The 24,621-nt window shown below is 36.7% G+C and overlaps 1 protein-coding gene across 3 annotated transcripts in view; it reads right to left on the bottom strand.

Annotated features, from left to right (window-relative positions):
- The window catches only part of thsd7ba (thrombospondin, type I, domain containing 7Ba), a 234,178-nt gene that overhangs the window by 117,428 nt on the left and 92,129 nt on the right, over positions 1–24,621 (bottom strand). For all 3 annotated transcript variants that reach the window (XM_051905093.1, XM_051905091.1, XM_051905092.1), the window contains 5 exons: positions 23,812–24,621; positions 20,503–20,751; positions 19,891–20,060; positions 17,310–17,465; positions 12,471–12,668 (listed from right to left, as the gene is read on the bottom strand). The exon at positions 23,812–24,621 is cut by the window's right edge and continues 31 nt beyond it. In XM_051905093.1, the coding sequence (XP_051761053.1) occupies positions 12,471–12,668; positions 17,310–17,465; positions 19,891–20,060; positions 20,503–20,751; positions 23,812–24,621 (1,583 nt within the window). The remainder of the gene's footprint in view (positions 1–12,470; positions 12,669–17,309; positions 17,466–19,890; positions 20,061–20,502; positions 20,752–23,811) is intronic.

Here is a 24,621-nt window from a genome sequence, read left to right on the forward strand (position 1 = left end):
CAGCAGTGTTTCTGAATGAATTTGCATTTTGAATGAATTGGGGGAACCAATTATTCAATGATTCAATTTATTTGAACCAATTATTATTCAATTTATTTGAACAAATTATTCAAATAAATAGACATTTACTGCCACTTACTGGCAGTTTCAGTTTCTTATTTAGAGTATTATTTCATTTAAAAAAAATAAATAAATAATTCTATATTAATAAAAATAAATTTGCGATTAATTAGATTAATTAATTGCCACATCATGTAATTAATTAGATAACTCCAAGGTTATCCAAGGTTAGTAATTTAATCGCTTGACAGCCCTAATATATATATATATATATATATATATATATATATATATATATATATATTTAATTGAAAAACTATATATTCTCTTCTAAAAGTATTAATATTTCTTCTTCTCGATGAAATTTTTACTTGAAAACAAGATGGCTTGTGTTAAATAGACCGAATTTCAATTGACCACAAGGCAGCTTTTGCAAATTTATATATAGATTTGTATATTCTTCATACAGACGCACTAAACTGTAAGTGGCCATTAACTGTTTAAAAGCTCTAAACCTCATTATCATCTAACATAACAATGAAGGAAACTGAATAATTAGTCACGAAATAGGCACTCTTCTGTGTAGATGCATTTAAGAGAGAGTAGCTGTAATTTTCTCTGCTCAACCACCCAAACACAGCTGCCAGTCATACTCGTATCATAAAAAGTTAAGTGGAAAAATGTGGGGTGTGCGTCTAGTCTGCATTAGAACAGGCTGAGTGAGGAATGCCTGAAAAGCAGAAAGCACCTGCCATGTGTGGGGAAACTGTAAATGGATCTCAGCTCCAGGTCCTACCTGAATTATTAATATATGAGTGTTTGTCGCTGGAAACTCACTCTCAAAAATATATCACACTGGCATGTGAATCCAAGTACCATTGTGTTTCCCCTCAAACTTGCTCCTTCAGACTGCCCGGTGTTATCATTGCCCTTTCAGAGTTTAAATTTTAAGTTTAACCTTTATTTGAAAGCTTGAAGATTCAATTTTGGGATGGAATTAAGGTTAGAGCACAGAAACATCAGTGCGATACAGTGTTTTTTGGTCACCCACAGTGAAACTGCATCCATGCACTCAATCATGTCGGCTAACTTGCAACACTTATAATTTAGCGCTGTGCAACACTGGGCTGACACATTACTTACCAAGTGACAGCCAAGAAGCTGTACAAAGTAAAAACCGTGTGTACCATCTCCCCCACTAAAAGAGCAATCAGTGCCAGCTTGCCCACGGGCACACGCTGACATCTGTGATGCAGATGAATCTTACTGATGCAGCAAGGGTCAGTGCTCCAGTAAGTCAAACAAAGCTGTAATTCTAACTAATGTGTTTCCTGCTGAAAAGAACAGCGTACTATAGCTGCTCACTTTTGGATGATGATGTCCCCAATCAAGTGTCTTAATTTGCAACTGTCTTAAGTGTCCTTAAGGGGAGTCACTACAGGCAAAAACACTGCTTTTTCAAGCACCTGTCAATTTGAGATTTTGCGCTTTTTGGCTTTTCATAGTGTTTTTTCGGACAGGTGGAAAGAAAACATCCAAAATACACTTTTAAGTGTATCTTTTATAGCACTTTATCTATTTGCGTCTGTTTCAATTACAGTACATATTTTTAAAGGCTGTTTTAAATGAGTTTTTTCTCCTGCTGAGTCAGAAATCTTCAGCAGAACTTACATACACTAAACTTTACAGTTTTATTTCTATCTATATTCTTAAGGTTTTTACAGAGGGGTTTGTTGATATATAATTTGCCTGATTTTATACAACATTTTATTCCTAAAAATGGTGAAAATTTATTTTTTTCTGTCTGCTGACAGTATTTTCTGATTTATAGGTTGATGAAAGACATATCCAAAATCCCCTCTTTAAAAACCTTTGACTCTAATATGTTAAAAAAAATGAAAGAATTTTGAACCTGACTTCGTCTAATGTTCAGATTTTTGTTATAGAAATGTATGCAAATTAGTGCATATTTAATTAGATAATGCTTCATTTGCATATTTAAACATAACATTTCAGAAAACTTGTAATACAAAAAATGTTTGAAATTTTTAATGTAATCAATCAACTGGGGAAGTATGGTGATATCTATTAGTTAATTTTTTTTACCCTATTCACCTGGGCTGTCTCGCCTTTAAGGGTTAGTTCACCCAAAAATTAAATTTCTGTCATTTATTACTCACCCTCATGTCGTTCCACACCCGTAAGACCTTTGTTCATCTTCAGAACACAAATTAAGATATTTTTGATGAAATCCGAGGGTATCTGATCCACACATAGGCAGCAACGTCATTGCACCTTTTGACGTGCAGAACGGTAGTTGATAACATGGTTAAAATTGTCAACTTGACTGCAGTGGGTCAACCTTAATGTTATGAAGCGACAAGAATACTTTTTGTGTGCAAAAACAAAACAAAAATAAAGACTTTATTCAACAATTTGTACCGTTGTCATACGTAGTGAACTCAGTGCAGGCTTCCTAGTTTACGTCCGAATGTCGGCTCATTATTGGCTGGATCCTGTGTCAGCATCATATGCATGTGTCGTGCTGCACACGTGTTCAGCTTCGGCCAATACTGAGTTGGTGTTTAGACGTAAGCAAAGACGTAACTACCTTTCTGGACGTTAAAAGGTGCAATGACATTGCTGCCTATGTGTGGATCAGATACAAGTTTCAAGTTTAGTTTATTTATATAGCACCATTAAAACAGCAGCAGCTGACCAATGTGCTTTACAACATCAGATAAAATAAATACAAGCAAAACAATTAAATAATAATGTCAGCATAATCAGAGTAAAATCAGAGACAATTTAAATCAGAGACAATTTAACAAACAGAATATCAAAAGAAAATCAGAACACCTACAGAAGTCAAAATACTAAAATAAAACATCCATTAAAAGCAATTGAAAAATAATGAGTTTTAAGCAAAGATTTAAAAATCTGTAATGTAGGAGCAGATCTAATATGAACTGGTAACCTGTTCCAGAGTTTAGGGCCCGCAACAGCAAAGGCATGTTCTCCTCTTTGTTTTAGTCTAAGTCTGAGAACAGCGAGCAATTTAAGACTACTGGATCGAAGAGCTACCCTCCGATTTCATCAAAAATATCTTAATTTGTGTTCCGAAGATGAACGAAGGTCTTACGGGTGTAGAACGACATGAGGGTGAGTAATTAATGACAGAAATTAAATTTTTGGGTGAACTAACCCTTTAAACCCTATTTGGAGGGGATTTGTTTAACGAAATATGTCTGTAAAGCAATCGACTCTGTGCGTCTGTAATGTAATGTTTTCACACAGGATAAGCCATGTCTGTAGAAATCGCCCAGGATGGCAGCAATTGTACTGCTTAATATGTTTGTGGAAATCGTTTTTTTCAGGATGCTCTGATAAATAGGAAAAAAAAAAAAGGAAAAAAGATCTTACAGACCCTGAACTATAGTGTACAGTATCAGTGATTGTTTCAAATTTCCATCAAAATACAGCAGATTGTCTGTCTTTAGCTTTTCTCATTTTTATTGTTCTGGTAAATGTGTCCTGAAAAACAAGGCAGGTAGGCTGATCCAAACACACACACACATACTGTGCTCATTAGGCTCACAGATCATGTAATTACATACTTGTGTAAGCTACATTTCTCATTTTTCAAACCAAAAGAAATCAGAATCCTTTCTTCTCTTATATAGGTAGCAAATGTCCTATGTATTAAAGAACATTATGAAATGAATTTCACTTTTATCTTCTTGCAAGTTTCAAGGTTGTATAGTCTTTTCAATAAAAAGCTCAGGACAAAAACCCTCTATGCTTTGCATCCTTAAGTCCATTCAGAACAGTAAGTGTTATCTGGGAATAAGCTGTGAACGTGTCTTTTCATTGACCAGTCTTGATGCTCTTAAATGCAGGACATGACTGCTGAGAGCAGATTCACAGGCTTTTATTTTCATGTCCATTCAACTGCTATTACTTTTGGTTACTTGTAGATCATTTTTTGAATGTAAAAGAAGCAGTAATCTTTACCAGCACTGGAAAAGATGAAGTACCACATGTTTTCCGTCAACTCGGGAGGAGAAGGGCAAGATGTTGTGAGATCCATCAAACGCATCCCTAATTACACCACGCTCAGAGGAGATAAATGGCCTTATTGGGACAGACCACACAGCGGCAAACCTCTAATCTGCTGCATAGATTACAGTTGTTATTGATCAGCACATCATCCTGTCACCTCACGAGGCTACCTGGCAGATGTTATTAGCATTTTAATGGCAGAAATGACTAAAGCATGTGTGATGGGCCTGATAGAGAACATGAACTAATCCCGGGGGCTCCAAATCCTGTGAAACACTACAGTATGAAGGTGCATTTGTGCTAGTATGTTGTGCTAGTATGTGGCTAGTATATGTTAGTATGTAGTTTGTGCTAGGGGTGTGATGAGACAGTTAGCTCACGAGACGAGACATGAGATTAGGGTTCACAAGAATGAGACGAGATAGTATTTTTAGGAAATCCTCAATGACGAAATACATGACTAGAAAATTAGTCTGCTGGTGCATTTGAGATGTTTTAACTAATCATCTTGTAATGAAGGTCATTTCAGTTCTACTTTCTGAGTATGAATTATCATATGCAATAAAATACAACAATATACAAACTCAACTGACTGGCTTCTCTCCTGTATGATTTCATATGAGTCTCTTCAGACCTTAGAACTGTACATGATTTATGAGCTTCTACAACTTTTAACCTCCTAATTTAACTCCTTTCCACAAATTGATCATAGAAATAAAAACAGTATAAATAAAAATGAATAACCATAAAGCAACCATAATCAAAGTACTCTCTAAATATTCAAAGTGCAAATAGAGACCCATTTTTTCTTCAAGCATGATACAGAGCTAAGAGATGGATACAACTACACAGCCCAGCCTAAGATAGCTTTCATATTGTAGGGCCCTATGATTTCCGCGATGCAGAAAACGCGGACGGAATCACAGAATCCAGTCATAGAAACGGAATTTAGGATATAACGCGGAATGTTACGGAATCTTGTCACTTTTTAATCTCGTGAGATCTCACGGCCTTTTCAAACTTTATGAATGATTATTTTAGGTTTAAGTGGTGTGTGTAAAGGAACTTAAAAGCAGGCAGCGTACGAGTGTTTCTAAAGCACGTACAGTAGTGCCATCTGCTGTTTAAAAACTAAGCTCAGAATCTATTCAAGAGAGAATCACGATACATGGGAAAATATCAGAATCGCTCCAGATTCTTCATATCGTGAATCGAGATTCAATGTATTGTCCCAGGCCTAGTTTTTACTGCATTTTTGATAAATGAATAAATGTAACCAAATGAAAACAAATAAATGTAGCCTTGTTGAGCATCAGAGACTTTAAAAAAATATTTAAAAAACATAAAAAAAAAAAAAATCTTTAATATACAAGTACTATTTAATTAAAGATTCATCGAAATTTTTGCAGTTTATAAATTCATTTCCTTTTTAAGGAAAGACAATTTGTGTGGGACACTCATACCGGAATATAAGTCTACTGTACATATATAATACACTGGATAAAACAGCGCTCTTTTATTTTTCTCAGAATTAAACAGAATTAAAACACAATATAGAAATGCAAATCTATGATAATTCAATAATAAAAGAACTTTTCCCACACTTTATGGACATAATCTTACATGTATGCAAGACATTTTTGCCACTGAGCCACTGATTTACTTTAAATTTCACCACACAAAGCATTCAACTTTTGTTAAACAACATGTCTGGGTTTGATTTATAAATGAACTATCCCTTCAGTTATAAAGCCAACATTATATAATGTAAAACTGAATAAATATGTTAACATAAAAATGGCACTAAACATATTTAATAAACTGCATGCATTAAAACTGTATGCTAACTTTGACAGCACTAGTAATAACTTGAAAGGTAACCTTGGAAAGGCATTGCTCTGCACAGCAAATAGGTGTAAACATTTTATTCTTACTAAGACTTCAGCTAGAAAACAACTTAAGAAACTTGAGATAATAGCAACTCGTTGAATGTTTCACAAGAATTTTGTAATTGATTTTCTCACATCTATCTACCAGTCGCTGACTTAGCCCTATATGTATCGATTCCAGTGGCGTTGGGTATGACATTAGCTATAATTACACTGAGATTCTGCTGTTGATTAGCCAGAGGTCACAACGATTTTGGTCTGCTGTAAATTTAAGGGGGGAAAAAAAGGGGAAAAAAAGAAGAAGAAAAAAAACAGAAAGAAGGTGACCTTGGTTCTTATATTATACTGACACACTCAGGTGTTCTGTGAATTTCTGGAAGTGCTGGAGAACTACAACGCTGAGGTCATAAACCAGCATAAAATTACAACCACGACTACAGGATTCAATGAATTTGAGTAACGTGCTGCTGACACAAAGTTAAATGACTGACTTCCTCAATATGCTGCTTTATAGATAGGCCTCAGCTGAACCGTGTTGACTGACACATGAGCTGTAATGCTGCAGAACTTCAGATACGACATCACACCCCACTGCCATCAGCACTGTGAAGCTGGAGGTATGAAAATGTTAAGTAAAGTGAAAAATAAATAAAAGCATTTATAATAGGATGCAGTAAAACATTCGCAGCTGCCAAAGGAATTGCTTTATTTATGACTTTTTTTGACTTCACACCCCGGTGTAATAGAGCTTCTGTCATCAGACTAAATGAACACTGGGGCTGCACACTGAACCTGAAGTGCTGTGAAAATAATGAACACATTCTGTTTCTCGGAGGACTTCGCTAGTCTATTTGAATTCCTTTAAGGAAATGCGGAATTGCTACAGAGTCCAGAGATGGAAACTGCCACTCCTCGTTTGCCCAACGGAGTTGAACACTTAAGAGAAACTGGCAAGCAGAAACACCTGGAGCTGATATTCAGAGACTCTCACTGACAAGAACCCTTATTAGACTGCCCACAGTGTGGGTTAGCTGCTGGAGAACTAAGGGTCTGGACATATGGAGAAGTTCACACAGGGAGGTTATTGCAGCACCAGGAGCTGAAACATTATTTAATTCCACTCAAACAGGACATTCTTTGACTGTGATAGAACGCTTTGCAGTAGCCATTATAAAAGCCCTGTCTTTTTTTATTCTGTTCCCTGAAGTCATTCCATACTGCTGCGCATCTACGAGATCGACATCCTGGACAATTCAAGTTGCTCATTCGTCGCATACTAAAAACCCCATGTCGGTTAATAAAATTTTCTGCATAAGCTTGCACATGCACTGTTAAAAATCATTTATTAATCTTTGTTAATGTTAATTTCAACATTTACTAATACATTATTAAAATCTTGTTAACATTAGTTAATGCACTGTGAACTAACATGAACAAACAATGAACAACTATATTTTCCTTAACTAATGTTAACGAAGATTAGTAAATACAGTAACAAATGTATTGCTCATGCTTACTTCATGTTAGTTAATGCATTAACTAATGTTAATGTGTTACCAATGACTCTCTCAGTGCATTATGGGTATTCTCTAGCCATTGAGTGTACATCGATTGTACACTCGTTACTGCGGTGCATTGTGGGATTGAATGAGTGCACTTGATAATGTCCACTATTGTTTCGGACACTACTACAAATGTCTGTTCCCTATTTAAGGGTATTGGGGTGATTTCGGACATAGCCCTAGTTTCCTCGTTCTCTTGTCTTATTATGACTGGTTGTTCTGTTCCTGTGGTTCAATATAGTGATTTCTGAGTATTTTGTTTTGTTTTATAAAGAGAAGACTGCTGCAGTTAAATCCTGAACTTTTATTTCATCCTGCTGCAACTGGACGTGACAAATTTGTTTCGGGCAATACATATGAAGCTGCATAAAAAGATAAACACATCAATAGCAATCACACAGTCCTTCACACTAGAGTTCAATATTTTTGTAGCCAAAGTAACAAAATAATTTGGTTGTATCTAGACCTTGGCGTGCGGAAATGTTGACCAGAAGAGTAGTTCAAATTCTGGAAAGCACAAAAGAGGAGCTGGCATGAGCTAAGGCTGAACAGTGAATGAACGCCGGTTAACAACACGTCAATTAACCCACTCAAAAGTATTTACATAATGTAACTAAACTATGAAACTATGACTAAAAAAAAAAAAAAAGTATCTATAAGCATCACATAAATAAAGCAAATTGATGTTAGGATCTTGACATGTCAATCAGATGGCATCTTTCTGTATAACCAGACAGTTCTTGTCCAAAATGACCTGCAATGTGGACCAGACTTAATGCAGATAGTCAGAAGTCCAGTGGTGCAGGGTTATATACTCTAGAGATGTGCTAAGACACTCAAGGCTGTAGGTGGATTTCAATCAGGCTGTGAACTGTATGACAGGTGTCTCTTAAGAGTGCTGCCAGGCTGTAAAAAGAGTTCAGTCCTGCCCTTGAATACCGAATAGAGGGATATAGATCACTACGCAATGAGCTTTAACTGGCCAGTAAACTGGAGCACTATGAACATCACAGTAGAGAAAAATGCCCCGTCTCATGGTCAGAGTGGAACAGACTTTGATATTCATGCATCAATATGTTTATTCTTGGGAAATAAAGAAGGAAGAGAGGAAATGCCTTGTCCTCCAGAGCCCAATTAACTCCGGCAAAAGGAAGTCAAGAAAGCTGAATTGAAAACAACACATGCCAAAAAATCCTTCATTGCTCTATCAGTCTGTTCCTTGGGTTTGGGATGAAAGGTTAAACAATTGAGCACCTGAGCCACTTCATGCTTAATTTAACCAGACTTCTCATCAACATAATTATCAAAATCAAGAGAGCCATTTTGATGTTGTTAGCAATGATTACTCGCTTCTTTGCAACACAAATTTGTTTTACCTATAAATACTGGGTAATTAAATTTCGCATAGCAACATTGTATTCAATTGAGAGAGCTGCTCTTCTAAAAACGAGGTCAAACAAAATTTGTATAATGGCACAGAGGCCCTTTATAGTCATCAAGTCTGAAATAATAAATTCACAAATGGAAAAAATAATAAGACACTCTTCCTCATCCCCAAAACACCTGACTGTGTCAAATTACATAAATTAGCTCATCAGTTAAGATGTGGGAAAAGAGGATTTGACACTGGAGTTAACTAAAGATCACACATCTGATGAGTTCTCAACTAATTATGAGAATCTCAACTTTCAAATTACGTTCCGTTTCAAACATCCCACACCTCTCAGACCTATGTCAATTCTCCTCAGGAACATGACAATAATAAAACATGCAAAAAGCCGCAATTAGTTTTGCAGGTTTTGAAGATGGGCTATTAAGGTCTTACTAAGGCTTCATCAAATTCACAATGCCGGATTCCTCATCTTTATGCTATTTCTCATAAATTACACAGTTAGGTTAAAATGGGTCACACTAGCTGATCTCCAAAGCATGCTGCTGAGAGATACGCTTTCAGACCGCTCTTTAGCCAAATATCAGCTAGTGTAATGCATTGATGAAAGAGCGTGACACTGACATGACATAAAAGCCTTTTCTTTATTTGAGATCACCCTCAATAATAGAATGCTTTATAGATACTCAAATCATCCAGAATTCTGTACAGACACTAGATACTTTTTAGCTAACAACTTTGCATTACCGTCTTCTATAAAAGCAGTGTGATCTTTTTTGCTGGGGATGATGTTAGAATCCTTTTGATATGAACTTATTAGTGGTGCTGGATAAAACAGCACTATTTCTGGTGTGTTGTGCAACTTGGCCTGCATCATTTGCACTACGGACATGAACGATATCTCAAATCATGGTGCTTGTTCATAAGAGGTGTGCTATTCCTTTTCTAAGCAATACGACTTATGATTTTTGTCTGGTGGGTGATAAAAAGACCTTAAAAATCACAAAAGATATACATCAAAAAATGAACTTCAGCTATATCTAGAGACCATTTTATCACAGAAAATTGAAGTAGGCTCTATCCACCTTATTTTGCAACACAGAATTAAGCTATTTTCTGTTAATCCACAAGACTTCTGTTTCATTAGCTGCTATAGGGAAATAACTGTAAGAATAAATGGTACAATTATTTGCGCTACAAACCACTGTTTATAATTACGACAATACCTTAAAATAATATGGTAAGAAATACCAGTTTACAATATCAAGCAGCATAAACTGTTTTGTACAGCTAAAAATAACTGGAGAATGGCACCAGAAGCCAGACAAATTCAATTTACAAATGCCCGCATTTGCTCAAATGCCTGCTCTTACAGTATGTTAAAAATAAGGTGGATTGTCTATTGAGTCTGGTATAAAATTACCTACCAACCACCCTAGCAACTCCAGATCAACGTGCCCACAACAGCTCGTAACACCTTAAGAACCATATAACAACATCCAGCAAACACCCAAAACAACCTAGCATTGCAGTATTTTTGTTTTTTCAATCTAGTTTTTATATCTTATATATTATCTTCTATATTATTATACTGACCCCAAACTTTTTAATGGCTGTATATACACACACACACGACCATTAAATACTTTTATTCAGCTGTAATACATAAAATTGATATGAAATTGATCTTGTCAGGGTTATATTTAAAGGCCCACTGAAATGCCTTGAAACGTGCAGCATCATTCAAAACATTGCCTTAATTTCCACTGAAACAGGAAGACATGGCAGAACACATCGATCATCTCCTCCCCAAAATAACCAACAGCAAAGCCACAGCCTCGGCAAAGCCACAGTTTCCTCCTAATCTCTAACCGTTTCTCCTCCTAATCTCCTCCATATCGCGTGATGTCATCAAAATTGATCCATATTGGTGGAAGTGAGAGACTGTTTTGAATGCTTATATCTTGTAAATGCAAACTTTGTCATTGTTTTGGAGTACACTAGATTATAGACAACAGTAAGGCTAACATATTCATACCAAAAGCCAAAAAACTTTCATAAGTACTTGTGTTTTGGTTTTGTTTCCATTGTGTTCCCTGTCCCTATTACACTGAGTTCTCTTCGCTAGTCTGTTCCCTTAGTTACATATTGCTTTCACCTGTTGTTATCTTGGTATATTTAAAGGCACAATATGTAATTTTCGCTCCTAGAGGTCACTTATTCAAAACAAAGGTGTAGCTTGATGACACCATGTATGAGCATGGAATCATGGGAGTCGCCTTCACCTCTACAGCCAAAGTCGTCTTCACCTCTACAGCAATCTGACTGGACTAGAAATCATGTTCATGGATGAGCTAATGAGCTAACTTTTATTAACATTACTGTGGTATGAAGCAGGGACCAGGGACATTTTACGTTGCTGTTTTTATTACACTTTTATGGTGGTTCAAAGTTATGTTAACGTTACTCTGTGAGTTCGCTCAGTGGCTGGTATCAGACACGTGCTACGCACTGCAGTAAGCTGGATCAATATTAGAATCGATATTAGATAACTTGTGTTGCTAAATGGCATGCAATTCATTTTAAAATATTTTATATGATGGAGAAAATGCTCTATTACTGTTACTGTGGCTACTGTATGTTATGTTATGTTACTGTACGTCTCTGAGGCAGGGTACAAATATTTTATACTCGCGGTAAATAAAGAAAACAAGAAATTCAAATAATAAGACTACCTGCGTTGAGCTATATAACAACGATTCGTTTTATGTCGATAAATATATCCAAACAGTTGCTCACCTGTCTAATAAAACACATAATATATTAAAGCATCTTTTATGTTTCCATGATTTCAATGGAAGTAAAATCATGGGTAAAGCTGATATGATGTCGTTGACAGGCGACGCAATGACACAGGCCATTACACTGGTTAAAATAGCTGATTTATCTTAACATTGTTGGAAACATATGGGATAATGTAAGTACACCATTCAACAAAATATATAACATTGTTCTAGTGGTTTTTGGATATTTTAATTCATATTGTGCCTTTAAGCCCTTGGTTTCCTCTGTTCTTGTTAGATCTAATTTATTTTTGCATTCTATGAGTTTCTCCTTGGATTTATTATTAATACAGTTTGTTTCTCTGAATCTCCTGTATTAATGCAGCCAAATGTGACAGACATTTATAATGTCAGAAAAGAAAATTCAGTTCTATCACAGATATATTAAGCACCACAACTGTAATAATAATAATAATAATAATAATAATAATAATTATAATAGCTTTGCCATCATGGGAATAAATTGAAATATATAAAATACATTAAAATAAAAAAAGTTATTTTAAACTGTAATAATATTTCACAATATTACCGTTTTTACTATTTTTTAATCAAATAAATGCAGTCTTGTTGAGCATAAGATACTTCTTTCAAAAACTTAAAATAAAATGATTCAATTCAGTTCAAACACACAAAAACATATTGACATATATTGACTGTTTACCTTGTGAGTTGACGCAAGCCACAGTTTGAGTCCTGGTTCCATTTCCACAGTTCCCTGTGCTGGGCACACAAGCGCTCTCAAACAGCACCTGCCACAAAAAGCAAACTGGATCCTCACAGGGCATTGACTCCAGGAGATGGGCACAGTTTTCTGTTCCAGATCCTTCCTCCAGCACCTCTCTCCTTCTCTGCTTGTAGCCTGTGAACAGAGAGAAAGACAGGTGGATTAGGGGTATTGTGAGGAAAAACAAGTGCCAGTTTCTGGCCAGTGAGTTCTGAACTGAAATTCTAGCGGTGGCTAAATATGCCTGTAATAGAAACTCATTTCAAAAGGCTTTCTGTCACAGCTTTTGTTAGCAGAATAAATTCCTCCTCCTGCTCTGCTGTAATTTGCCTGAATACACTCTTTTCATTCACTCATTTGTAAAGCTATGAGCTATGACTGCAAACTGAGACACCAGTCATGACTTAAATAACACTGGAATATGAAGATTTCACACCTAAAAGTACTGGTTAAACTTCAAGGCAAAACATTGTCCTCAAAAAAGGTCTGCTAGAAAGATCATTATCATTATCTTTTATATTCAGTCTTTCAGGAGAAAAAAAAAAAAAAAAAACACTAGGCCAGCTTTAATTAATATTTCATAAATTGACATACATTCTCAAAGCCAGCTCTGGACGACATCAATATGCATTACAGTACAGTACTTAAGCAAGAAAAAAGATGAATCAGGCATTACTCCAAGCATAATTTATCAAACAAGATCATCTGATGGCTAACACAAGTGTGGTACTCTAGCTGTCTGGATACCATCTGATCCTGTTTACGGTCTATGATGAGTAGATACTAACTCCTCATATCTTTGCTCCTTAACTATGTGCATACCAGTAGTGAGATTTGGTTCATCTCACACCCCTGCAGGGGGGCTTGACTCGCAGTCCCGGGAAAAGCATAGTGTCAGCCAAGCCTTTGAAATAATCAAAACACCCTACAGCTCTCAACATTGCTTTAACACAAAATGGACTCTATAAGACATGAGTGCATTGTGTGACGAGAGCTCTGAATATATCGCATATATAATTTAAACCTTGAGGGATTACCGGTTTGCTTCACTTAACACAAAATAATTAAGCAGACATGAATAACACTCTCTATCTAAGAACAGATGTATACCATATAATTCTGTAGGCTGCATGTATGAATCAGAATGCATCATATGAAGAACACATAAAACTAGTCTATTTTTAGGGCCCGAGCACTGATGGTGTGAGGACCCTTTTGGAATTGCTCAGTCAATTCTTCTTCTTCTCCGAAATGGATCGCATTTTTGAGGGCCTAAACATGCTCGAAAACTCATGAATCTTTGCACACACATCAGAAGTGGTGAAAATTTACGTCAGATATGGGTTTCAGAATTAGGTGTGGCAAAATGGCTCAATAGCGCCACCTACAAAATTTCAATTAAGTACCCTTCGCGCTACGTTTCACGTACAAGTATGAAATTCGGTAGACAGATCTAACAGCCCAATACCTACAAAAAAGTCCATGGCTGCAAAATCTGAAAACCCAACAGGAAGTGAGATACTAATTTTCTCTGCAAAAATTTAGCAGTTTTTGCCATTTCCACATGTTGTACTTAAACTCCTCTAAGAGATTTATTCAGATCAACATCATATTTGGTCAGTCTAATCTAAAGGCTTTTGCGATGTTAAATTGCGAAGATCTAGAGTTTTCGCTGAAGGGCGTGTCTGTGGCGGCCTGACAAAAATTCAGTGTTTCGCCATAAAACAGGAAGTTGTTGTAAGCCAGGCATTCAATGCCCTGGCCTGAACACATCTATATGCAAATACCTTACACTGTAATTCACTCCTTGAAACACATTTAAATATGCTATTAAGTACCAAACATGCTAGAAACACGTTAAACCATGCAACACAGACTAAGTGCTAATGTATGCGATTAACACCTTGAAACAGGAAGTTGTTGTAACTCGAGCATACAATGTCCAATCTGCCTCAAACTTCATGTTTGATAAGTGCCCTGGTCTGAAGACATCTACATGCCAAAATTTAGTTACAGTCATATCGCCACCAGCTGGTAGCAGGAAGTGTGTCAAATACAAATGACTGACGTTGTCCTCCTATATTTATATACTTAAATGCATATTGCCCACCGTGCTCTGTTTTCCTAAAGCGACTGAGTGGTGGTGGCACAGGTGTGAGGGCCCTTTCATCGCTGCTTGTAGCTTTAATCTATATATATATTCTAAACAAGGACATGTTCTGTAAAAACATGCCTTTTTTCTTCTCCGGAGACCCAGTCTGTTTAATAGCTTTTTCTAAACCACTAACATTTGTTTCCAGATAATAGGCCAATAGAAAACAGTCTTGAAGGGGAGTTCCCACATCTATAACTCAGTGTTTTTTAAGAAATTGTTTTTTAAACATTGGTATAATATTCCCATATTTGTTTCTACAAAAAGTTTAAATGGTCACAGTTTAGGGTCAAATTCTCACTATTAACTAACTATTAACTAGTTTAGGTATTGGGTAGGATTAAGGGATGTAGAATATGGTCATGCAGAATAAGGAATTAATATGTGCTAATAAACTAATAAACAGCCAATATCCTAATAATATGAATGCTAATAAGCAACTTAATAGTGAGAATTGGACTACACTAGAGTGTGACAGTTTAAATTTCTCTACATTTTTGTGACATGACATTTTTATTATAATGTATGTACTAATGTTTTATTATTATTATTAGTTATAATTCTATTATGTATTATTATTATTATTATTATTATTATTATTATACATACTGTACATACAGTAATATGGCATTTAATTGAACCTACACTAAAATGTATGTTTTGTTCATTGAAGACGAAACATGACAGGCTGAGGGTGTAACAAACAACTTCCTGTACCTCTGAGCCCCCAAAGCAGCATTCTTCTTCTGCAGATGACAACAGTTCAATCCCAGGACACCCAAAGAACAAATTACAACTACTACACATTCCGAAACTACACCTGAGCAGTACAGTGGAGGAAATACTCCCATTCAGAACATGCATACAGACACGGTTCACACACCAGCAGCCCTGTTTCTGGACCAAAAGGAAAGCCTGGACAGCTGATAGCCTCCTCCAAACTGCGAAAAACAATTTGGTGGAGGCACACCCCTGTGGATATTAATAATTGAAAGGTTCACATGAGCTATCAGACTTATTCATAGGAAAGACTGGTGGGCTGCAGGCAGCGTTTCACTTCCACTTTACTTCAGAACCTTATCAGTCCCACTTCAATGCTCTCTACTCACATTAATGCTGGATAGAATTTGCCACTTACAATCATTACCAAGCCTGTGTTCAATTCATTCCTCCTCACAAAGAGGATAAAAATATGACTGTGGGCAATTTCAGATTTGTAATGCACTAGAAACATTAATAAAACAAAAACAAAAAAATCTATGAGGTTCCTCTGATGAAATCTATGTTTGTATGTGGAGGACAGAAGTTCATTTTTCTATTTATGAAAGCTCTAGGCTCTGGAGTTCTGCATAGTTCATCCAGTATCGAAGATCAACACCTCACTGCTGTTTCAGAGAGTATTGTTTGAAGTGCTTGAGAACAGTAAATAGTCTCTTTTCTAACAAAGTGCAGTCTAAACAATGAATAAAGAGACACCCTATCAGACAATCCCATTGGGAAGACACATCACAACATCTCCTAGACAGCAATCATCTTAAATGGAAAGAGAGTCTTTCTCAGATGGGTCTCTTGAGAGGAAAATAATTGTGACCTCAGATGTGTTCTTTTGGTAGCACTTCAAAATAAGGTTTCATTTGTTAACATTATTATGATAATCAATGGGGGGCGAGATCTGTTTGGTTACCGACATTCTTCCAAATAACTTTCTTTGTGTTCAGCAGAAGAAAGAAATTCATACAGGTTTGGAACTACTTGAGGGTGAGTAAATGATGACAGAATTTTCATTTTTGGGTGAACTATCCCTATGATCTTTGTTAATGTTAATTTAAATATTTACTAATACATTTTAAAATCAAAAGTATTGTTATTTCATGCTGAGCACCAATTCCAGATAAATGAGGATAGATAGATAGATAGATAGATAGATAGATAGATAGATAGATAGATAGATAGATGGGAAGCATAAATGAGGATGGATGGATGGATGGAAAGTATAAATGAGTATAGATAGATAGATGGATGGATGGATGGATGTATGGAAAGCATAAATGAGTATAGATAGATAGACATGGATGGATGGATGGATGGAAAGCATAAATGAGTATAGATAGATAGAGATGGATGGATGGATGGATGGATGGATGGAAAGCATAAATTAGTATAGATAGATAGAGATGGATGGAATTGCTTTCCAATTTCTTAAATTAGGAATTCTTTCAATACACATACATATGATGGATTGATTTTAAACCTTCATTTTGGTCTCAGTAAAGCAGGTGAATGATAAGAGTGCAGCACTGTGTTTAAGTTGGGATTATTCTTACGATTGCCCAGAAGAAGTCATTTCTGATTGAAAGCTCCACTTATGTATGACTGATTCATGTGACATCAGTCTGCCCTCTGCTAAATTCTCTCATTATAGGGCAGTACTCTGCCAGCCCGCTACAGTGACAGATGTTATCACCTCTCACCAGAAGTGGTGTCAGTTTTAGATACTGTTAACTCCAGGTTTAGCTCAGTGGAGAGGTGGTACGATCATCAATTTTATTCAATATTTATTAATAAGAGGGCAGGTTTTTTTTTTTTTTTTTTTTTGATGACATTTTACTCCCATGATGTCCTACCTCTTCGTCCATGTGTCTCCATGCAGTTGTCGTGGAGACAGGCCCCCCAGGAGGACCAGGATGAGAGGAGGCACAGCTGTGGGCACGGTATGGAGCAGGGCTGCACCGCAGACGGCAAATCTCCTGCACACAGAAGCCCACTTACAGGCCTAGACACTACAAAATGACAGAGACAAAGACACAGTATAGTGAGAAAGAATCCATATGTCAGGCAAGAATTTTTCTTGACAACATATAATTAAACTTAAGTATAATTTCTGATCTTTCATGCTGAGCACCAATTCCCAACCCAAAACAAAGAATAAAATCAATTTCAAAGCCTTTTGTAAGTGTAAGTATTTAGCTTAGAATGTAGCGGAATTACCGACAGAACAGATTCTTCCATATTGTGACCGTGTGAAATGGATTATGGAAAAAGAACAGAATGTGGTGCGGGGACTTGGTTCTGTCCATCAAAATATGGAGTAAAAGTAAAAATGAAACATGCATGGATGATTTGTTCACAATAAAACCATTAATATGCATTTAGAAAAGAAAAATTCCATTTCATGCTGGCTTTAAAGTTAACGTAAATTGTGATTTGCAACACATTTTAATTCTGACATTTCATGTATTTCCAAGTGAAAACATATTCCAGGAGAAAACTTTTATGGTGGGACCATCAGGAATTGATTAGATCGTAAAATGAGAGTGTTACATACTAGAATTGAGCCGGATTGAATGTGAATTTGTTTAAAAAAATAAAAAAAAATAAAAAAAAAAACGCTTAAATAACTATTTAGCTATTGTACAATAGCCTGCATGGCCTAAGAGACATCGGCAGAAAAGGAAAATTGTTTCAGAGGAGCAGCAAACTAATACAATTTGTTTTGTTCTAGAATAACGTGCACTGAACGAATTGTTCCCAATAAGACCAGGAACATGCAGTAAGAAAGTAAAAAGATTTTGCATTGACTTTGCGTTGCATTGATTCTCAATGTGACTTTTGTCAAACAAGTGTTCCAAAGTTTGGGCAAACCTTTTGAAAGTCTCACACTTTGACTGCATTCTGTTAACATTAGTGTGAGTCCTCTGGGTCATGTGGAAAAAGCAAACACCTCTGTTGATTTTCATTGATCTATATCCCCAAACAACATTGATTGAAAGGAGTCATCTTCATCTGTATGCCTTTCTCAACTCAGCATGTCTCAAATCCATCCAAACACTGCTTTCACTGGCTAGTGCAGCTCCTCAAAATTAATTTCAGAACAAGGTGACTTCCATTAACCACCTTTAATCTTAGAAACAGGTTTTTTCAAAAGGCACGGTTACTCACGGCTAATGAAAATGGCTAACCAAAAACCTTCTCATCTAGATTTCTTAAACCAAAATGAATTAGCCTTTGTAATGTGAAGCACTGACCAGTAGGAATGCAGTTAATCTACTAATACCTATATATTGACTTATATATTGATTTGTACTTAAAGGGTTAGTTCACCCAAAAATGAAAATTCTGTCATTAATTACTCACCCTCATGTCATTCCAAACCTGTAAGACTTTCGTTCATCTTTGGAACACAAATGAAGATCTTTTTGATGAAATCTGAGAGCTTTCTGTCCCTCCATAGACAGCTACGCAACTACCACTTTGACGCTTTAAAAAGTTCATAAAGAGATCGTAAAACTAATCCATATGAATCGAGCGGTTTAATCCAAATTTTCTGAGGGGCTTGATCACTTTATATGATAAACAGATTTAATTTAGGCTTTTATTCTCATATAAACATTGATCAGCGAACATAAAAGCTCAACCGAACCTGCTTGATGCGTGAGAACAAACCTCTTGCGGAAGCTCAAACGTGCTGCGTAACACACGAGAATGAACCTCATTGGTTCTCGCACATCAAGTGAACATGCTTGAGCTTCTGTTTACCATAACTGATGTGAGAGTTGATGAATGTTTATCTGTGAATAAAAGCCTAAATTTAAACTGTAAATTTAAACATCATATAAAGCAATCACGTCTCTTCAGAAAGTTTGGACTAAACCGCTCGATTAATATGGATTCGTTTTACGATCTCTTTATTAACTTTTTGAAGCGTCAAAGTGGTAGTCGTTTAGCGGTCTATGGAGGGACAGAAAGCTCTCAGATTTCATTAAAAAAGATCTTCATTTGTGTTCTGAAGATCAACAGTCTTTACTCCAGTCTTCAGTGTCACATGATCCTTCAGAAAACATTCTAATATGGTAATTCAGTGCTCAAGAAACATTATTTTATTATTATTATCAATATTAAAAACAGCTGTGCTGCTTGATTTTTTATTTTTTTATTTTTTTTTGTGGAAACTGTGATAGTTTTTTCAGAATTTTTGATGAATAGAAAGATCAAAAGAAGAGCATTTATTTGAAATAGATTTTTTTAATAACATTATAAATGTCTTCACTATCACTTCTGGTCAATTATATGCATCCTTGCTGAATAAAAGTATTCATTTCTGACCCCAAACTTTTGAATGGTAGCGTATATAACCTATGATAAAATCAACACGTGCAGCTGAAAAGATTTTTGTATAGCAATACCACTGAACTTTCTGAACCTTACCCTCTTTTCTGTGATGAGGGGTGGAGTTGTCTGGGACCTGGACGCAGTACAGCTGCCTGGTCTGAATCCCTCCACCGCAGAGAACACTAACATTGTTAAGCCTTCTGTCCTGCTGGCTGAGGAGAGGGACCACTTGACAGTCCCCCCAATCTGTGCTCTTCCACACATACCTAGAGAACAAAAGCACGCACCCGCTGTGGTGAAACACACTTCTTTTGTTTTGGCCCTATAGTCTCATTATATCGTGCTGGGCTCCTCTCAAAAGTTGCAATGGATAAATGGACACAGCGAGCTGCCGCTGAAAGATACTAATAGGCTTAGCTTCCTGTTTTCCGGTAGGAAACCATCTACTAATGAAAATGCATTGACTAAGCAAAGTGTTATGATGCATAAAGCAGCAGTTTTAATGAAATAACATTCTGCTGCTATTGATCAAAAACCTAATCTCATTAATTAGCTTCTTCTAATCTTTGCTATGCTCGGATGCAACAGGGGTTCGGTAAATAAATACTTGAACACAACACTCGAAAAAAAACATTTGTACATTTTTTTTTTTTTTACACTTTCACATACAGTAGAAGTTAATTACTATTGAGAGGCTAAAATACAAACCTAGGGCAGTTTGGAAGTAAATCTCCAATGATGTTGCAGGCTTCCTTTTCTTCGAGAGCAGCACATTCTTTGCCTAGTCCAATAGGAGTTTGCGTTATGCTTCGAGTCCTGACTCGAAAACCAGGCGACATATCTGATGCCCTACATGTCTTTGAACATGGACTCCAAACGGACCAATCAGAGATCTCGCAGTCTCTGGGCATAATGCACGACTGGAATGTTCCAGGGCCGTTGTCAAGGGTACAAAGACTATGAGCAAGAAAACAAATAAATTAAGAATGAGAAGCACAGGGAAAATATATTCAAACATTTCAATGCTGCCAAAAAGAACAGAAGATAATCTCTGTCATTTAGAGTTGAAAGTATATAGTGAGAATACGGTTTATAAAATGAGATAAATGCAATCAAATGTTCCTCTACTGTTGCTAACTGATAGGGCACAATGAAACACCTTTATGAATTTTGTAGTGATGAATTTGTGATCCAGTTAAAACAAGCTCACAAAACAATAGATTATGAACCCATGGCAACAATTTTCAGCCAGCTTTTCAGCATAATTAATAATATGAGTATCTGTGGCAAGAGAAGACTAAAGTAATTATTACTGAGAAATGTTTCATTTTTCTTAATATACTTGAGTGATTGTAAAGCAAACGAGTGCATCTGATTTTTTTGGCATAGCAAGACAACAGACAGTGTAATGAATGTAAAGTGAAGGATGTTTAAATGAGTTTTTCAGCTTTTTTGTCCTACGAAGCAACGCCTGCCATATGAAATATGAATAAATGCACAACAAATTGGATATCTAATTAGTGATTCATCCGTATAAGTCACCCGATTCAATTACTTGTGTATATCATAATCCATTTGTGTAGCATTCATTTTCACTTCGTTTTAAATGATAATTAGACTATAATTGGAAAAACTGCAGAAATTGAACTCAGGTGGGAAATATTCAAATCACTACATTTCATTAAGCATGCACGTAGGATTTACAAATGAATATGTTAATTAGAGTGAATGCTCCGTCTCACTGTAAAATAACACCACGGCCTCTCTCTTGTTATGTTACACCTGTAGTAAACCTGTCAGACCCCATTCTGCTCTACAAACCCCCCCAAAACCTTCCCCACTTTGAACTGTGAATAAAGATGCTCGAAAATCTGTGTTAAACAAATGTGGAATGAAAAACCCAGAGGGAATGGAAGAAAAATGCTGCAAGAACATCTGCCTTTCCATAGACAAAAGACATTTCAATTGCTTAACCAACTAAGATTCACATATAAAACACACATATATTGTCACATATACTGTCTTTCTGTCAGACATAGATTTGCTCTCAGTGGTAATAATCACAGATGACACACGCAATACCCAAGGAATGCAAAATTTCACTACGTCAACTCTAATTTCGTAAGCTTTTGTCTTCATAAGCCAATGGCAGGTGACAATGCCAAAAGCGTGAAGAATGAAGATATTTGTATGTCAAAGCATAACAGCCTCTTTTCACCTGACATGAGGATTAACAAGGGATGATCCCCATTTTACAGTCTGTTTAAAAAGACACTTCAAGAAGTGTTGCTTTATGCTCTTACAGTTATACGGCTGTTTGCACTTCATATAAGGGCCATAACTCACCCATATTATAAATATAAAACACACACAAAATATTCCTTAAAATGTTTTTAGAACTTTTCTCCAATAAATGTTTACATATAGTTAGTAAATCAAACATAAATGTATACGTTTTTTATATAAACATAAGGAAGGTTATACATGGGTCGATGACATGACGGGTCATTTTATTGTCCAAAGGCGTTAATAATAAAAAACAACAAAAAAAAGATATGACATCCAAAGTACGTAAGGTAGTACAACTAGATCACTTTTATTGAATCCAGAAGGTTTTAATTTCTATTTTGCTACATATAAAGGTATTTTAAAGATTTTGAAGTGTCAAAAGGTCATTGTTTTCACTTGCTCATACACATGTCCCGAAACATCAGGTCATTCGGTACAACCGCTATGAAACATGGAAAATGAACAAAATCAGTGTTAATTGATTATAAAAACCACATAATCTCGTTGTTAACACTTAATAAAACTTCAAAATTAATTATAATCTCCATTAGGTTTTTTTTTTTTTAACACTTTTAAAAACCTTATTCGTCAATGACCCATATTCTTTGAATTTTGTTGAATGACTATAAATGTGCTAGCCAAAAGTATAAACAAGGCTTGAGACACGGCTCTCTATTTGAACGCTAACAATAAATAAATAAATAATAGAAATAAGATTAAATTAAATAATTTGATTAAAATAAATATATAAATATTAAAACTGTAAATTTAAATCAATAATACATCTAACTGTGCAGGAAAAAATTTATTCATATAATGTAATAGGAACTAAATATTTTCCTAATAACGTTTTACACATATTTATAACATTAATTTTTCATAGTATAAATTTGGTCTTAATCCATGAAAACATATGAATGGGGGGTCCTTCTCACGAGGATGATCATATTTGCGCTCCATGGTGTCTAAAATATTCAAACCACTGTATTATTAGACATAAACTACCTTGGATAGCAAGCTGCAGCAGACAGCACCATGACACAGGTAAAATAGAACAAAAACATGAAAGTCTACATTTGAGACTTAAAACCTTTATCATGAGTGCCTGCGAATCAATATTTTGCAAAGGAGGCATCTTTAAAGTCATGTTCAAAGCCTGCCTTAGTTCCAGCATTCATTATCCTCAGTTTGCAGGAAATCCATACTCTTTGTGAAAGAAGGATGAGCTACCTCTCAACGACTTCTAATTCTACCGAGAGCAAGAGAGAGACCGAAACGAGAATAAAGCACAAACTACAGCGTAACAGTGATTGACCGTCATTCCAAACTCATACTATGGATGCAGAGATTGCAGCAAGAGAGTAAATTCAATCCTTTCCATCACGCCAGAGTCTGTTCTACTCAGACAGCCAGCTCTCCCATGCTGCCAGAGGCATGTCTCTCTGCTCACCTTGTATAGTACGGCAGCGGGAAAGAGATTAATGGAGGACTAACCGATTTAGCTAGGCCCACTTCACAGAGCCGCTTCAAAAAATCCAGCTGCACAGCAATTCCTTTCACACAAGCAGCAGCAGTACCTTGCTTTCAAGAGCATAATCTGGGATTTAGACCTTAAAAGGGTTTATGTTCTCAGAGGGTTTGTCTTTCAGGCATGCATTGCTTGTACACAGATTATTGTAAATTCAATAGACACGGCTGATGTGTCTGTGTACGTTCAGGGCTTCTTACCTCAGCATGGCGTTCTTGCCGTCGCTGCGCACGCAACGAACTTGGCGTGTCTGGTAGCCGATTTCCACGTCCAAGCCCTTGAGGCTGTGGTGGTGGAGGAGGTGATGATGGTGGTGCTGGGAGCTCTGGATATGCCGTTTCACGGTGTTCCTCTCGGTATCTCCCGTGCTGAAGTCCAGCATGGTCCTTCCGCTCATCCAAAGCCCCTTGTGTTGCGGCTGCCTGCACTCGCTCCAGGGGCCGACTTTAAGGCTGTAGTGATGCTCGCTTTCCCCTACCGGACAGGGCAAAAGGTTTGCGCAAATCCTTGTTTGGGTGAGGTTAGGGCAGTTAGCACCTCCGTACATCGGCGCAGCTAGCACATGTCTGGTCCGATGCTGGAGACCCGAGCCGCATGTTCGACTGCAGCCGGACCAGGAGGAGAAATCGGACACAACGCAGTCATGAGGGCAGGGGATCAAGCAGGCCTGCTCGAGCGCCGGTCGTGGGGAGAAGAACTCGCATATCCTTTCCGTAACCGCCGTGCGGTTCGAGGTGCGCACACAATGGACTTTCCGTCTTTGGATGCCGTGCTGGGCCGTAATGCACTCTGCAGTCCGCGGTTTGAGCTCGTTGGACTGGAAGGGGGCTAGAACGCACAGCCCCCATTCTGACACCTCCCATTCAAAGAGATCTTGGTGCCATTCACACACTTTAAAACATGGCCTCTGGCTTTCAGGTTTGTCCGCGTGCCGGCAATTGGAGTGGTGCGTGGTCCAGCCTTCTGAGTGGATGCACCACACCGTCCTTGTCTGAACTCCGCCAGTTCCA

This window comes from Ctenopharyngodon idella, chromosome 9, assembly GCF_019924925.1.
Source record: "Ctenopharyngodon idella isolate HZGC_01 chromosome 9, HZGC01, whole genome shotgun sequence".
Taxonomy (NCBI): domain Eukaryota; kingdom Metazoa; phylum Chordata; class Actinopteri; order Cypriniformes; family Xenocyprididae; genus Ctenopharyngodon; species Ctenopharyngodon idella.